Source organism: Oryx dammah, unplaced genomic scaffold, assembly GCF_014754425.2.
Source record: "Oryx dammah isolate SB20612 unplaced genomic scaffold, SCBI_Odam_1.1 HiC_scaffold_2, whole genome shotgun sequence".
In the NCBI taxonomy this organism is placed as follows: Eukaryota; Metazoa; Chordata; class Mammalia; order Artiodactyla; family Bovidae; genus Oryx; species Oryx dammah.
The window spans coordinates 98,292,812-98,310,363 of NW_024070186.1; the positions used below are offsets into that span (position 1 = coordinate 98,292,812).

The 17,552-nt window shown below is 40.7% G+C and overlaps 1 protein-coding gene across 7 annotated transcripts in view; it reads left to right on the forward strand.

Moving 5' to 3' along the window:
* SPICE1 (spindle and centriole associated protein 1) overlaps positions 1-17,552 on the forward strand; it is a 76,572-nt gene that overhangs the window by 14,277 nt on the left and 44,743 nt on the right. For 3 of the 7 annotated variants that reach the window (XM_040224034.1, XM_040224043.1, XM_040224056.1), the window contains exons 2-3: positions 12,107-12,202; positions 16,183-16,230. In XM_040224034.1, the coding sequence (XP_040079968.1) occupies positions 12,107-12,202; positions 16,183-16,230 (144 nt within the window). Of the gene's footprint in view, positions 1-2,333; positions 2,431-12,106; positions 12,203-16,182; positions 16,231-17,552 lie in introns of those variants that run through there. The other 4 variants (XM_040224048.1, XM_040224063.1, XM_040224072.1 and 1 more) reach the window with 3 other exon arrangements.

Consider the following 17,552-nt stretch of genomic DNA (forward strand, 5'->3'; position numbering starts at 1 on the left):
CATCTTTTCTTCCCTCACTTAAAAAATATATTTTTGACAGATTTAGAATTCTAGTTGACAGCTTTTTTCTTTTAATACATTAAAAGAATGTTTTAATGTATTGTTTTCTTACTCGCAATATTTCTAATGAGAAATATGCTGTTATCCTTATTTTTGTTTCTCTGTAATGTCTTCTGACTGCTTTTAAGATTTTTTTATCACTGGATTTGATTATTACGTACCTTGATGTAACATTCTTTGTGTTTCAGATTTTGTTGAGTTTGGAAAGCAGGCTCATGGGTAAAGATGCTGATAGGTGGATTGAATTAGTGATGCGAGCTTATGGATATTTTCTTCATATAGCTTCAGTGTTGTTAATGAAGTAGAGAGCAAGGTCACTGGCTGAGACTCAGGACAGAAGAGATGTTGGAGCATAAGAGGAAGTATAAAGTTGTCATCTAGGAGGGTAAGAGAATTAATGGAGCAGAGAACTATAATATAGTCTTCAGTCATCTTTAAAGGGCCATTTAAAATTTGTGATCATGAATTTAAAGTCAGTATGGCTGAGTGTTTTTCATCTTCCAGTTTCACCTGCAAGGATATAGGCACTTAGTAAATACAGTATTGAGTTAGCCAAGATTGTGGTTTTGCCAAGTTTACAGTAACTCAGAGAAGGGCAGGGAGTTGAAGATGTATGTGTGCGGGGGAAATGATTATACTGATTGACCATTTAATATAACTATATCAAACTTCCTCAACGAGAGCAGAAACTATTAGAAGGCAGTTCTCTGCATCTAGAAGATGTTGAACATGTACTTGGTGACCCATGTACAGGTGTGTCCTTTCAGTTGAAAACCAAGAGCTAAAGGAGGTTGCATTATTGGAGCAAATTTACTCTGTTAATCAATGAAATGCTTTGTAAAGATCTTGACATGGGCCAAACAGCTTTTGCTTGTCTTGGCTTCCCCCAATTAGGACAGCCTTACCTACATACATCAAGCTCCCACTGCTCTCTGAACACCAGACATACTGGACTTCTTCCACTCCCTTGCACTTGCCACACACCTTTGCATATGTGGCTCTCCCTATAGGAATGCTTTACCCTTCCTTGGTAACTTATTCATCCTTGTTTTTCAGCCCTTCTAGTAATTCAAATAATTCTGTAAATTTAGTATCTAGTTAGTATGCCTAATGTTTAGCGCTTGTCACAGTTTTAATTTTATTTTTGTATTGTTGATAGCTGTTTCCTATTATACCATAAGCTTCCTGAGGATAGGGACCCCGCCGTAACAGTCTCTGGCACACTGGTAGGTATTAATAAACATTTTTGAATAAACACAAGTAAAAGCAAGTAAATGTGATATGTGAAGCTTGGTGTGGAGAGCTACATCTTTCTTTTCGAGAATTCACAAGAACCTGACTAATGCTATTACACGCCCATCCTCCAAAGCTTTGCCCGGAACTCTGCTCTGGCACACCCGGCCAAGGCAGGACACAGAAAATCCTTTTAATCCCCTCAGTTAAGTTCAGTCGCTCAGTCGTGTCGGACTCTTTGAGATCCCCTAGCAATCCCTTGGGCTTCCCTTATAGCTCAGTCGGTAAAGAATCTGCCTGCAATGCAGGAGACCCGGGTTCGATTCCTAGGTCGGGAAATCCCCTGGAGAAGGAAATGGCAATCCACTCCAGTATGCTTGCCTGGAGAATCCCATGGACAGAGGAGCCTGGCAGGCTACAGTCCATGGGGTTGCAAGAGTCGGACACGACTTAGCGACTTTACTACTGCTAGTAGTGATTCTCCTGTGCTTCCCTGGTGGCTCAGAGGTTAAAGCGTCTGCCCGCAATGCGGGAGACCTAGGTTCGATCCCTGGGTTGGGAAGATCCCTGGAGCAGGAGATGGCAATCTACTCCAGTATTCTTGCCTGGAGAATCCCATGAATGGAGGAGCCGGGTGGGCTACACTCCACGGGGTCACACAGAGTCGGACACTACTGAGAGACTTCACTTTCAGTAATCCCCTGCTGCTGCTGCTGCTAAAGTCGCTTCAGTCGTGTCTGACTCTGTGCGACTCCATAGACGGCAGCCCCCCAGGCTCCGCCGCCCCTGGGATTCTCCAGGCAAGAACACTGGAGTGGGCTGCCATTTCCTTCTCCAATGCATTAAAGTGAAAAGTGAAAGTGAAGTCCGACTCTTCACGACCCCATGAACTGCAGCCTACCAGGCTCCTCCGTCCATGGGATTTTCCAGGCAAGAGTACCGCAGTGGCAGTAATCCCTTAGTACAAGCCAAACTGAGAGGCGTCTGCGCACTGGCCTTGCCGGATATACGCAAGAGAATGGGGGTGGGGCTCCGGTAACCTAGGCAACATCCCGGAAGCCTAACTTGTGGCGGGCCTGATGGTTCTGAAGCTTGAAGTTTTAGTCGTGGTGGAGGCAGCTGTCGGGAAACGACAAGGCAGGTTGCAATGATGGGGCGGAGGCGTGCAGCCGCGGCCCCACGGAGTCTTAGGAACCCGGGCCTACAGGGCGGGGCGAGCAGTGGTGGCGTCTTCCTGTTTCCTGGGGTTTCAGGCGTCCGGGTTGAGGATCCTTACTACAAAATGCACCTGCGACTCCATGTGTTTTGCGAGTGCGTGTGCCTGTTAGGATACTGCCTGGGTGTGTTTGTGTCTAGCGCGCTACGTGTAGGAGCATCCTGAGTGTGTGCGTGCGCTTCACTCTCGGTCACTTCTGCGTAGAGCTAGAAATTGATGTGCCGTAATGTATTTTTCAAGGAATTTCTAATCACGCAGGAGAAAGATCAACTACCCAGAGTACTTGGGGACACGGCGGATCGTTTAAGTCGAAAGGGTTTCTCAGGAGGGTCGCCCTGAATGAGTTCTTAAGAGTAAGAGAGAGTTAACCCCGTGGAAAGGGAGTGCAGGTGTGACAGGTGTTCCAGACTGAGCATCAGGAGAGGCTGGGACTGTGTGCGAAGACGAGGCTTTGTTTTAGGATGTGTGGGAGATGTGAGAGGAGAAAAGACTGCAAGGAAGAGTCAGCCAGGCCACCCGGAGCGAGGAAAGGGCCTGAGTGCCCAGCTGAGTTGGATTCCTCTCTGCAGGGGAGAGCTGTTAACATCTTTTGAGGGAGGAAGTGAAGTGTGGAGAGCTAAACTCTGTCTGTATATCTGGGTAGGAATGATTGGAGGGATAGAGTTCGAAAAGAGGTTTTGTTTCCCTTTGATCCGTTTTTGGCTAGCCAGAGTGGGTTGGCTAAATACCATCATAATTGACCCTGCTTAAAACCTTTCAGTGTTTCCTGTATGTTTTTAGGATAGTGTTCAAATTGCTGTGGTGCTCAGGGCCACGTTCTGGCCTCTGCCTTTCTCTTTGTCCTCTTTCTAACCCTCTCAAATATTTGTTAGTCAAATAGAACCTCTCAAACCCTTTGTAAATGCACTCCCCCGCCCCCAACCTGGAACATTCTTTCCCCCACTTCTAACTATTATTCATAGTTCTGCTCTCAGCTTAAACATTTTTAGGGGAGTTGGAGGAGGTGGCCTTTTCTCACTATTTACAGCAAGTTAGGTATTTCTTTGATACTGAATTTCCTTCCAACATTAGCCTTTTATTGCAATTGCACATTTAACTGTGTTCTGACACGCTAAGTTCTGTGAGCGTCCACAGTTATTCAGCTTCCTCTGTCTCTTGCCTGGCTCTTGGCAGGTGCTTTCAAAATAATAGATGGATGATGAAGTGGGTGAGAGAATGTGTGAAAGGAAAATCCATTAGAAATAATGAGAACCTGTAAAATGCATTCATGGTAGAGATGAAGAGGGGACATGAGAGAGATACTGGAGGGAAAGAATGAATAGATTCTGGTATCTGATTGGCTTTGAGACAAGAAGGTGATGCTAAGGTTTTAAACTGGAGCAACTAGAAGGATAGTAATTCTGTAGTTCAGCATTATTCAGCAACATTTACTGACCAAGCCAGTTATATATCAAGAACTAGGGATTGGTAGGGAGCTGTATATTGGCCATACTGTATTTGAAATATTTGGGAGATGTGCGCAGAAGCCAGGTTAGAAACAAGCATTAGGGGTTTGAGGAAAGGTGTGACTCTTTGACACTCATTTTCACAGTGCTTTTGTGTGCCCAGTGCACTGATAGCTTTGCTCAAGGGTGTAGGTGAGATCGCTGAGGGAAGATGTGAATTCCCCTTTGGTGATCTAGAAAGTAAGCTCTATGACAACTGACACCATATTAAACTCATTTATTATTGTGTCTCCAGTGTCCAGCCAGGGCCTGGCATGTGTAGACTCTCAAAAACAATTCTTGGACATTGAGAGAGGGTGTCCGATAGAACGAAGAGAAGACTGGCATAGAACTGAGTGAAGATCCTTGATTACATAGAATATGAGGAGGTCCTACAGAGCCTGTGAAGAAAAAGAGAAAAGAATAGGCGAGAAACCAGGAGGAAGTGTGTCATGGAAGCTAAAATAGGGGCAAGGTTCCAGGAGTGGGCGTCCGTAGAGATGGAAAGGGCCAGAGAAATAGAAAACCAATAGGCCAGAGAAATAGGGACCAATAATTTTAGCAACTAGGAAGCTATTAGTTTTTAGATTTTGTCCAAAGAAACCCAACCCAGATTTTCTATGCTAATTTTAATTAATTTCTATGCTAATTTTATTATTTGACTTGTCAGCCCTGTAAACCATTAGCCTATCTCTGTAGTTTCACGTTTCAGCATGTAAACTATAGCTCCCTTATGACACCTGGTACCTGTAAGTGACGCAGAATCCCTTTCTTAGACCACAAAGTCTGATCCTTGGTCAATTATTGATGATGTTCAAGAGAACACTTTTCAGCACATAAGTAGTTCCTGTGTTGTAAAAGATTGAAGTGAACTGGGGCTTAGTAAATCCAAGTGCTGAAACAGGCTTCTCCTTCGTGAAGTTGGTTGGTGAAGGGAAAGTCAGAGGTGGGGCAGCAGCTTCGTTATACTGTGGGGAACTTCACCATTCACAGGCTGGATTTTAGAGTTGGCCAGTGCTTTCATTTTCTGTTGTTTTTCAGTCTCTCAGTCGTGTCTGATTCTTTACGACCTCATGGACTGCAGCATGCTAGGCTGCCCTGTCCTTCACTATCTCCCAGAGTTTGCTCAGACTCATGTCCATTGAATGGATGATGCCATCCAACCATCTCATCCTCTGTTACCCACCTTCTCCTCCTGCCCTCAATCTTTCCCAGCATCAGAGTCTTTTCCAGTGAGTCAGCTCTTCACATCAGGTGGCTAAAATATTGAAGCTTCAGCATAGTCCTTCCAGTGAATATTCAGGGTTGATTTTCTTTCAGATTGACTGGTTTGATCTCTTTGCTCAAGAGTCTTTTCCAGCACCACAGTTTGAAAGCATCAGTTCTTCAGTGCTCAGCCTTCTTTATGGTCCAACTCTTATATCCATACACGATTATGTACATTTTCTATGTTGTATAGCAGATTATCACAAGCTTAGTGGTTTAAAACAGGACACATTTATTATCTCACAGTATCCATAGCTTAGCTGGGTACTGTGATTAAACTGTTGGCGTCTGCATTCTCGTTTGGAGGCTCAGCTTGGGAAAAATCTGCTCTAGGCTCATTTCCTTAGGTTGGCAGATTCATTTCTCTGGGGCTGTGTGAGTTCTCAGCTTCTGACCAACTTCCTGCTGGAGGCTGCCCACCGCTCTCGGAGTTCCTTGACACATGCCTTTTTCATCAAGTGTCACAGCGTGGCAGTTTGCTTCTTCAGGGCTAGCAGGAGAGATTTCTTTTGTTCTTTTTTCCAGGAGAAAGACTTTTATAACAGAATAGAATCACTGGATGACATGTCCACATTTGCCTTATTTTGTTGGGTAAAACAAGTCACAGGGAAAAGCAAAACAGACTCAAAAAGCTAGTCATAGGTCTTGCCCAAACTCATGGGGAAGGAATTGTAGAATGGCACAACTCGTTGGGGCTTCAGGAACACAAGAGACACGGGTTCAATCCCTGGGTCAGGAGGAGGAAATGGCAACCCACTTCAGTTTTCTTGCCTGGGAAATTCCATGGACAGAGGAGCCTGGCAGGCCACAGTCCATGGGGTTGCAAAGAGCTGGATATGACTGAGCGACCAAGCACACACACAGCTCACTGGGAGTCATCTTAGAGTGATCACAGCCTGCTTTGCTAGGCTAAATTGAAGTGGAAAAATGAGGCACTAGTATATACTGTCTTAGTCCATTCAGGCTGCTCTAACAAAAGCAGACTGAGTAGCTTATAAGTAACAGGAATTTATTTTGCATAGTTCTGGAGTCTGGGAAGTCCAAGATCAAGGCGTGAGAATGGCCATATTCTGTTGAGGGTCCTCTTCGTGATTCATAGCAAGCCCCTTCTTGCTGTATCCTCACAAGGTGTAAGGGACTAAGGATCTCTTTGGAGAACTTTTTTTAAATTGCATAGACATTTATTAAGATATTTATTTGTTTATTTGCAGTAGGAATATTCTAGACTTTGGGACTATGCTCAAAGGTGGACCAAATATGTGATTCTGTGTATAACAAAACATATTTGAAATTTTCAAAGATAAACATGGAAATACAAGAGTAACTTATAAAAGTCTCTTTTCTAAGAGCACTAATCCCAGTCTTGAGGGCTCTGCCTCCCAAAGGCCCTACCTCCCAAAGGCCCCACCTGTTTACACCTTTAGGGGCTAGGATTCAACATATGAATTTTGGGGAAACACATTCAGACCATAGCATGTACTACCTTCATTTACCACTGTATTTGTTTGTTACCTGAATATGGTTTCTTTGGATGTAACATTTTCTTATGCTAAAATTGTTTAACTGTTCTCATTTACACAACTAATACTCAGGCATTTAATCTATTACTTATATTAATTTCTATATCTCTTTGCCTAAGAAAAGCTCTTATATTTAAATATGTTGTATCCAATGGTGACCATCAGAAGTCACCAGTAGTGTACAAATAGCTATGATAAAAAATACTCAAATTTTGATATTATATTGACAGCCTCACTAAAGAAACAAGTATATGGGCCCTTTGATTGCTCATAAACCTTTGAATACTTCGGATTCAAGGATGGTTTTTCAGAATTGAGTCTGGTGGAATTTCAGCCTCTGAATAAATATAGCATTTTAAATAATATAACTTGAAATAAATTATTTTAAGAGTAACATAGGTTCATTGTAGAAAGCTTAGAAAATACCGAGCCAACCAGAGATAACTCAGTTTTAGTAATGTTTTCTAAAAGGTACATCATTATAATTAGATCTGGTTTTGAGTGTCACTCCCAGCTCTGTCCATTATTATTTGTGTGCCTTAGAGTAATATCTCAAAACCCCTGCTTTTCTTGTTGGGGAATGGGGGTTAAACATTGTTGCTGACATCATCATCATTAATCCTTAAATAGAACTCAGTATATTCTAGGCAGGGGTTCTAAGCACCTTATGCATTTACAGCTAGTGGCAAAGCTGGGATGTGAACCCACACAGTCTGGTTTTACACTATACTCTTAGCTACTGAGCTCTAGTGTATCTTACGGCACTACTCTCATTGGGTTGTGGGATTAAATGTGAATTGTTTAGCACAGTTTAGTCACTCAGTTGTGTCTGACTCTGCAACCCCATGGACTGCAGCATTCCAGGCTTCCCTGTCCATCACCAACTCCTGGAGCTTACGCAAACTCCTGTCCATTGAGTCGGTGATATCATCCAACCATCTCATCCTCTGTTGTCTCCTTCTTCTCCTGCCATCAATCTTTCCCAGCATCAGGGTCTTTTCCAATGAGTCAGTTCTTTGCATCAGGTGGCCAAAGTGTTGGAGTTTCAGTTTCAGCATCAGTCCTTCTAATGAATATTCAGGATTGATTTCCTTTAGGATTGACTGGTTTGATCTCCTTGCAGTCGAGTAAGTGCTTTATCAATAATGTATGTATATTAACATCATTGAGAATATACTATGTATGTTTCTGTATTATAGTTTTCACACTGAACTTTCTATGTATTTCCCTACATTCTTCATAATATAATTTTAATGAGTACGTAGTTCATCATATAGATTACTGACATTTTGTGATTCCTCTTTGTTTTTGCAGAGTAAATTGAAGATCTAAGTGGCTAAAGAGTAAAATACATTAGAAACGGTTTTTGAACAACTATTAGATGTTTTCCATATTTTTATAGCAGCTTTATTGAGATATGTCACATACCATAAAATTTAGCCCTTTAAAGTGTACAGCTTAAGTTTTTTTAGTACATTGATAGGAGTTTTGAAACCATCACAACTAATTCTAGGACATTTTCATCCCCGCCAAAAGAAACCCCATATCCACTAATCTATCACATGTCTCTATGGACTTGTTTATCCTGAACATTTTGTGTAAATGGAATCATATAATATGTGACCTTTGGTCATATATTGGCTTCTTTCTCTTAGCATAGCCAAGTTGTAGCATGTATCAGTAGTTCATACCTTATTATTGCTAATTGATATTATATAGTATGGATACACAATATTTTATTTATCCCTTCCTCAGTTAGTGGTTATTTGGGATGTCTCCACTTTTTGTCTATTAAGAATAATGTTGTTATATATACATACAAGTTTTTGTGTGAACATAAGTTTTCAGTTCTTTTGGGTATGTAGCTAGGACTTGAATTGCTGAGTCATGTGATAAGTCTGTGTTTTAACATTTTTAGGAATTGCCAAACTATTATCCAAAGTGGTTATACCATTTTACATTCCCACTAGTGATATATGGGAATTGCAGTTTCTGCACATTCTTGTCAAAACTTGTTATTTACATCTTTTGATTATAACTATCTTGGTGGGTGTGAGGTAGTAAGCATCTCATGGTTTTGATTTGTATTTAATGACTGGTGGTCTTAAACATCTTTGGCATGTTTATTGGCCATTTGTAGTATGTTCTTTCGGAGAAACCCCACTCTAGTACTCTTGCCTGGAAAATCCCATGGACGGAGGAGCCTGGTAGGCTGCAGTCCATGGGGTCGCTAAGAGTCGGACACGACTGAGCGACTTCACTTTCGCTTTTCACTTTCATGGATTGGAGAAGGAAATGGCAACCCACTCCAGTGTTCTTGCCTGGAGAATCCCAGAGACAGAGGAGCCTAGTGGGCTGCCGTCTATGGGGTCGCACAGAGTCAGACACGACTGAAGTAACTTAGCAGTAGCAGCAGCAGTATGTTCTTTGGAGAATTATCTAGTCAAATCCCTTAGCCATTTTAAAATCGGATTTTTTGTTGTTGAGTTTTGAGTTCTTTATGTATTCTGGATTAGTCACTAAAGTTGTGTCCGATTCTTTGCAACCTCAGGAACTGAAACCAGTCAGGCCCCTCTGTCCATGGGATTTCCCAGGCAAGAATATTGGAGTGGGTTGCCATTCCCTTCTCCAGGGGATCTTCCCAGTCTACAAGTTACTTATTAGATGTATGATTTGCAAATGTTTTCTCCCATTCTTTTGGTTGTCTTTTCACTTTCTTGTATCCTTTGGAGCACAAAAATTTTTGGTTTTGGTGGAGTCCAGTTTATTTTTCCTTTGGGTGCTTGTGCTTTTAGTGTCATTTCTGAGAAACCATTGCTTCTTCCAAGGTTTATGAAGATTTATGCTTATGTTATTTTTCTAGGAATTTTGTACTTTTTGCTCTTCCACTTAAGTCTGTGATTCATTTTAAGTTAGTTTTTATGCTTGTTGTGAGGTAGGCAGTCTTACTTCATTCTTTTTCATATAAATATCCAGTTGTCCATTAATTAAAAAGACTGTTCTTTTCCCATTGAATTGATTCTTGGCACTCTTGTTGAATATAAACTGACCGAAGAGTATAGTTTCGTTTTGGTCTCTTGGTTCTGTTCCATTCCATACCTTTTAAAATGACATATATGGCTCTGACATTTACTGTGTGACCTTCATAATCAATTAACTCTTTATCTCTTAGTTTTCTCATCTGTAAAATGAGAAAATACTTAATGGGATTAGTGTTAGGATTAAAGGCAATGATATATGTAAACAGTTTAGGATACTCCCTAGCTTTGGGGCTTCCCTGGTGGCTCAGAGGTTAAAGCATCTGCCTGGAATGCTGGAGACCCGGGTTCGATCCCTGGGTCAGGAAGATCCCCTGGAGAAGGAAATGGCAACCCACTCCAGTACTCTTGCCTGGAGAATCCCATGGAGGGAGGAGCCTGGTGGGCTACAGTCCATGGGGTTGAAAAGAGTCGGACACGACTGAGCGACTTCACTTCACTTCACTTTATGGAAAGTGGTCAGCAGCTAATTCCATCATTATTACCACCACCACTGTCAGCATCACTATCACTATAGTAATACTTGATGTTATTCTCTAACTTGTATGTGATTCATCTCCTTTGCTGGATTGTACACTCTGAAAATAGATATCATGTTTAAAGAGTGAATTGATGGGATATATGTATATAAGAAGCTAATTCACTTCTTTGTACAGCTTTGTAAAGCACTGTACCCCAATTTTTTTAAAAAAAGTGAATGTGGTTGCTAACAGTATGGGCCAACTCTTGAGAAATACTTGGATTTAGTCATCTTTATCACAGTACACTAAATGATTTTTTTAAAAAGAGGTCTTTAAGAAAAATATTCGAGTCTTTGTTTTAGGATCATTTGGCGTAACGGGGTCAGCTGAAAAGTTTTGTAATTTTTCAGGTGTGTAAAGAAGTTCTGGGATAGGAGTCATGTATATCTATTGCTTTTTAAAAATCGTGTATGTGTTCTCCAATCCTAGTGTTCAGGCAGTGTGAGTCTTTTTCTAATTTTGTATGTTTAGTCTAGTGCCCTTAGCATTGCTATTTTAAGAGTGGCAAGCAACTGTTGGCAGTTTTCAGATTCTAGCTTAGTATCAATAATGACACCCATTTAGTATTATGTGAAAAATGTATTAGAGATGGTATCATAACTCATTCTCTAAAATTTAGCCACCTTTATTTTTTTTTTGCAATTTTTAAAAATCTTTTTTTCTTAATTTAAATTTATTTATTTTAATTGGAGGCCAATTATAACATTGTATTGGTTTTGCCATACATCAACATGCATCTATCACGGGTGTACACGTGTTCCCCATCCTGAACCCCCCTCCCACCTCCCTCCCTATACCATCCCTCTGGGTCATCCCAGTGCACCAGCCCCAAGCATCCTGTATCCTGCATTGAACCTGGACTGGCAATTCGTTTCTTATATGGTATTATATATGTTTCAATGCCATTCTTCCAGAACATCCCACCCTCACCTTCTCCCAGACTCCAAAGACTGTTCTATACATCTGTATCTCTTTTGCTGTCTTGCATACAGGGTTATCATTACCATCTTTCTAAATTCCATATATATGCATTAGGATACTGTATTGGTGTTTTTCTTTCTGGCTTACTTAACTCTGTATAATAGGCTCCAGTTTCATCTACCTCATTAGAACTGATTCAAATGTACTCTTTTTAATGGCTGAGTAATACTCCATTGTGTATATGTACCACAGCTTTCTTATCCATTCATCTGCTGACGGACATCTAGGTTGCTTCCATGTCCTGGATATTATAAACAGTGCTGCGATGAACATTGGGGTACACGTGTCTCTATTTTAAGGTAAATACACATGTGTCTAGTAGTGATTCTGAGTGTTAGATGCTTCAAAACGAACCCCAGCTATCTCTTATTCTCCTTCTCGTACATTTATATTGTTCACGTGGAACTGACATTTCCTCTATTCATTGAGAATTTGTGTAATGGGCGACAAAGCTTATGACTTGTTCTAAATCTCTGCTTTAGATTGTAACTGCTGCATTCCTGGAGTTCTTTATTAGTCACATATATTTAGTTTGTTGCCTTGCTATCGTAGTTATCATATGATAACATAACATATATGACTTTTATCATAGTTATCAGTGTCAGCATTCTAATAACTGTGAAGGGAATGAGTCAAGGCTTTTGGTAGCCTGTTCCTTTCATTATGCTTAAATATGTCTTCTGATATTTAAAAATTTATTTTCCTAGATATAATTTTCCCTCTCTGGTGATGATTAATTATTAGCTTTTCATGTATTTTAAAAAATTGATATGATTATTACTCCTAGATGTCATTTGTCCGAGTGAACCGTTATGGTCCCCGTGGAGGAGGAAGGAAAACACTGAAAGTAAAGAAGAAAACATCTGTGAAGCAAGAATGGGATGTAAGTCTAGGAATAATAATATGCAGTTTTCCCTGGTGGCTCAGTTGGTAAAGAGTCTGCCCGCAGTGTGGGAGACCTGGGTTCTATCCCTGGGTTGGGAAGATCCCCTGGAGAAGGAAATGGCAATCCACTCAGTATTCTTGCCTGGGGAGTTCCATGGACAGAGGCGTCTGGTGGGCTACAGTCCATGGGGTCACAAGAGTCAGACACGACTGCATGACTAACACACATAACATTACATGGAAGGAACAGACACAATGGCATGGCCCTAGGCTCTCAGGACGGTCCTCTGAATGGGGTTAGCATGCAATACAGTGGAATGTGTCTCTGGGCATGTGATAGCCTAGGTCTTAGAGGGAAGAGCAGATGCCTTTGGGGAGTTTTTAAAGGATACATGTGTTGAGGCTATAACTTCCACCTCCTTTGAAGAACTGAAATCTTAAAGGAGTGGGGAGTATGTTTTTAAAAAGTCCCGCTACCTCCACTTTGAGAACTCACTGCTTTAAGGCAACTCTTAGCTAACTTATGTCACTGTTTTAAGGCAACTCTAGTTAGCCTGAAGTGTGAAATTTTTTGGAACATATTTTAGATTTGCCTGTAGCAACCCGTGATACCATAATCATGAGATTGGTATTTTTGACTGAAAAAAGTGGGTAGTCCTTGCTCTATTATCAAATTCTTTTTTGCTCACTTCCAGAGACTTGTCAGTTTCAGTACAAAGGTTCTCATAAGATACAAGACAAGCCTCAGGTATCTGAGGCATGATCCCTGACTTCTACCCTGAGTACCATGTGGTATTATCAAGGGGATTTTCTCTTTTGGAGCCTGGTTCTTTGATTTAGACATGAGACTTTAGCTGCCTTTACTTTCTGTTGTGGAAAGTGACTGGTCAGGGACTAGTATGCATCTTAGGGATTCTTTCAGAATTAGAATATTCTGGGTTGTAGCCAATCACTCTAGCCACATCTGCTGGGAAAACTGACAGCCTTAGAAAGTGGGAGAGATGGATTTCTCTTTGTTTATATTGCTTTGTTGTCATCTGGTGTAAAATAGTAGAAGGATGTGACTCTAAGGTAATGAAACTGATTAAAAAGGAAAAAATAGCATAGATAATGTAAAGCTGTCCCCTTCAGAGTGGGTACTTTGGGAAGTTCCATATGTAATTTGGTAGGCTGCTGTTGCTCAAAGTATAATTAGAAGCCATCATTTGCAATTGCATTCAGAACCTTCCTCATTTACTTTGTATTATCTCCAGTACTGAAAGAAACTTTGTTTTTTGAAGGTAGACTGAACTTGAAAGTAGTTATGGGTCTTTTGGTGTGAATGGTAAATGAGAGAGGAGAGATGAACTGAATAAAACTGTTGTGATGAAAATATTGAGACGTTTTCTGAAATAGCTTGTAAATTCGATTTAAAGGCAATTTCAGAAGAAAATACTGTTGATCCTTGAACAACATGGGGTTAAGGGCACTGACCCTGTGCACAGTTGAAAATCCACATTTAATGTTACATTTGGCCCTCCAGATCTGTGGTTCTGCATCCATGGGTGCAACCAAATGCGGATCTTGTAGCACTTCAGTATGTATTTATTGAAAAAAAAATCCACATTTATAAGTGGACCTGTATAGTTGAAACTCATGTTGTTCACACATATACAATGGAATATTATTCAGCCATAAAAAGGAATGAATTTGAGTCAGTTCTAGTGAGGTGGATGAACCTAGAGCCTGTTACACAGAGTGAAGTAAGAAAGAGAAAAACAAATACGTATATTAACATATATATATATATACATAATATAGAAAAATGGTACTGATGAACCTACTTGTAGGGCAGCAGTAGAGATGCAGACGTAGAGAATGGACTTGTGGACACAGTGGGGGAAGGAGAGGGTTGGACGAGCTGAGAGAGGAGCATTGAAATATACACGTTACCGCATGTAAAATAGACAGCCAGTGGGAATTTGCTGTATGACAGAAGGAGCTCAACCTGGTGCTCTGACAACCTAGAGAGGTAGGAGGGGGTGGGAGGTAGGCGGGAGGTTCAAGAGGGAGGGGACGTATGTATTCCTGTGGCTGATTCATGTTGATAAATGGCAAAAACCAACAAAACATTGTAAAGCAATTATCCTCCAATTAAAAATAAATTTAAAAAAACCTTATACTGTTCAAGAGTCAAATGTAGTTTTAAGCAATATTAGTATTAATGAAATTATATTTTCTCCCATAAAAATATTTCTAAGCATACCACTCAGTTCAGTACAGTTCAGTCACTCAGTCGTGTCCGACTCTGCGATCCCATGAATTGCAGCACGCCAGGCCTCCCTGTCCATCACCAACTCCTGGAGTTCACTCAAAGTCATGTCCATCTAGTTGGTGATGCCATCCAGCCATCCCATCCTCTGTCGTCCTCTTCTCCTCCTGTCCCCAATCCCTCCCAGCATCAGGGTCTTTTCCAATGAGTCAGCTCTTTGCATGAGGTGGCCAAAGTACCAGCTTTAACATCAGTCCTTCTAATGAACATTCAGGACTGATTCCCTTTAGGATGGACTGGTTGGATCTCCTTGCAGTCCAAGGGACTCTCAAGAGTCTTCTCTAACACCATGGTTCAAAAGCATCAATTCTTCGATGCTCAGCTTTCTTTATACTCCAACTCTCACATCCATACATGACCACTGGAAAAACCATAGCCTTGACTAGATGGACCTTTGTTGGCAAAGTAATATCTCTGCTTTTTACTATGCTATCTAGGTTGGTCATAACTTTCCTTCCAAGGAGTAAGTGTCTTTTAATTTCATGGCTGCAGTCACCATCTGCAGTGATTTTGGAGCCCCCAAAAATAAAGTCTGACACTGTTTCCACTGTTTCCCCATCTATTCCCCATGAAGTGATGGGACCAGATGCCATGATCTTAGTTTTCTGAATGTTGAGCTTTAAGCCAACTTTTTTCACTCTTTCAGTTTCATCAAGAGGCTTTCACTATATACCTGAATTTTTATTACAGTTATTAAAAATAATTCTCATGATCTTATCATTGTACCTTGTATTTTACTAAATCAGTATGAAAGGATAATGGCTTTAGTATATAAAAGACTTGAGCTAAATATTACCTGTGGCCCAAAAGTAAGGTCTTAGAGTATATCAGAAGTTTTTCACTAGACTCAGTTCTTTATATTTGTCTTGGAATTAAAACTCTACGTTGCTTCGTTTCCTGCCTTACCAAACACAATGACTGAAGTCATTTTGGAAAGGGCCAAATGGTGGGGCTGCTACTCGGAGCTGTGCAGGCTGTGCACTGCACAATGCCAAGGGGCACTGTTTGCATGGCCTAGGATATTGACGGAGCCTCCTGGAATTGTGCATTGTGGAAGCCCTGCCATGTCGTTTTGTTGCCTTTTTACTTGAATGACTGTTCTCACATTTTATGAAGTTATATTGTTGTTGAGTTGCTAAATCGTGTCTGACTGTTTGCCGCCCCATGGACTACAGCATGCCAGGCCTCTCTGACCTTTCATAACTTATGAAGTTACACAGTACCCTCAAAATTCATCTCTTGTTATGATAGGATCTATGCTTAAAGTGTTGGCATGTACACAAATTGAACCTCTCTTGATCACACTTTATCTTTTAGGAATCTAGTGTTGCCTTGTTCAATGGAATATAGTTTGAAAACTACAACTTTAGTTAAACTAACTTATTTTGAATTACATGCTACCCTGTTTTATTTTTTGTTTTAATATGATGGATGCCTGCTTGTTGAATTTAGTGCTTAATTTCTATGAAACACTTAATAGTCTGTTATTTTCTTTAAGACAACTAAAAATAATCCATGTTAATCTTTAAGTTGAGAATTTAATTCTCAAAGACTCTTTGGTTTCAGGACTTTGAATCCATTTTCAGCCATTAAAATCCAGCATGTAGTACTATTTTGTAAGAAACCTTTGGCTTTTTAAAGAAAGTTCATCTTTTTTTTTTTTGCAGAACACTGTGACTGATCTGACAGTTCATCGGGCAACTCCTGAAGATCTGGTAAGTTTACTATAGAAAGTTAAGTCATTTGTTCAGTGTCTTACTTGATACTTGGTTTTTAACCCACAGAATAGAAAGCATCTTACAAGTTGTTCAGTTATTTTTAATCTTCAATTCAGTCGCTCAGTCGCATCTGACTCTTTGCGACCCCATGAATCGCAGCATGCCAGGCCTCTCTGTCCATCACCAACTCCCAGAGTTCACCCAAACTCATGTCCATCGAGTTGGTGATCTCATCCTCTGTCGTCCCCTTCTCCTCCTGCCCCCAATCCCTCCCAGCATCAGAGTCTTCCAGTGAGTCAGCTCTTCGCATGAGGTGGCCAAAGTATTGGAGTTTCAGCTTTAGCATCAGACTTTCCAATGAACACCCAAGACTGATCTCCTTTAGGATGGACTGGCTGGATCTCCTTGCAGTCTAAGAGACTCTCAAGAGTCTTCTCTAACACCACAGTGCAAAAGCATCAATCCTTCAGCGCTCAGCTTTCTTCACAGTCCAACTTTCACATCCATACATGACCGCTGGAGAAACCATAGCCTTGACGACCTTTGTTGGCAAAGTAATGTCTCTTTTCAATATGCTATCTAGGTTGGTCATACCTTTCCTTCCAAGGAGTAAGCATCTTTTAATTTCATGGCTGCAGTCACCATCTGCAGTGATTTTGGAGCCCAAAACAATAAAGTCTGGCACTGTTTCCACTGTTTCCCCATCTATTCCCCATGAAGTGATGGGACCAGATGCCGTGATCTTCTTTTTCTGAATGTTGAGCTTTAAGCCAACTTTTTCACTCTCTTTTTTCACTTTCATCAGAGGCTTTTTAGTTCCTCTTCACTTTCTGCCATAAGGGTGGTGTCATCTGCATATCTGAGGTGATTGATATTTCTCCCAGGAATCTTGATTCCAGCTTGTGCTTCTTCCAGCCCAGCATTTCTCATGATGTACTCTGCATAGAAGTTAAAGAAGCAGGGTGACAATATACAGCCTTGACGTACTCCTTTTCCTATTTGGAACCAGTCTGTTGTTCCATGTCCAGTTCTAACTGTTGCTTCCTGACCTGCATATAGGTTTCTCAAGAGGCAGGTCAGGTGGTTTAATCTTACCTATGTCTATATAAAATCAAAAAGTGTATGTCCTTGGCTTCCTTATTTTATTTAGGAATAATAATTAGCATGTATTAGAATTTCATTAGATAGGTTCAGTCTACAGTTCAGATCTCTCTAAGTCCAGTATTGCCCTGTCCACATTTATTGTCGTTTCCTATCTGTAGAAACACTAGCATTATTCAACATTACTTACACATACAAACATACTATAATAATTTATT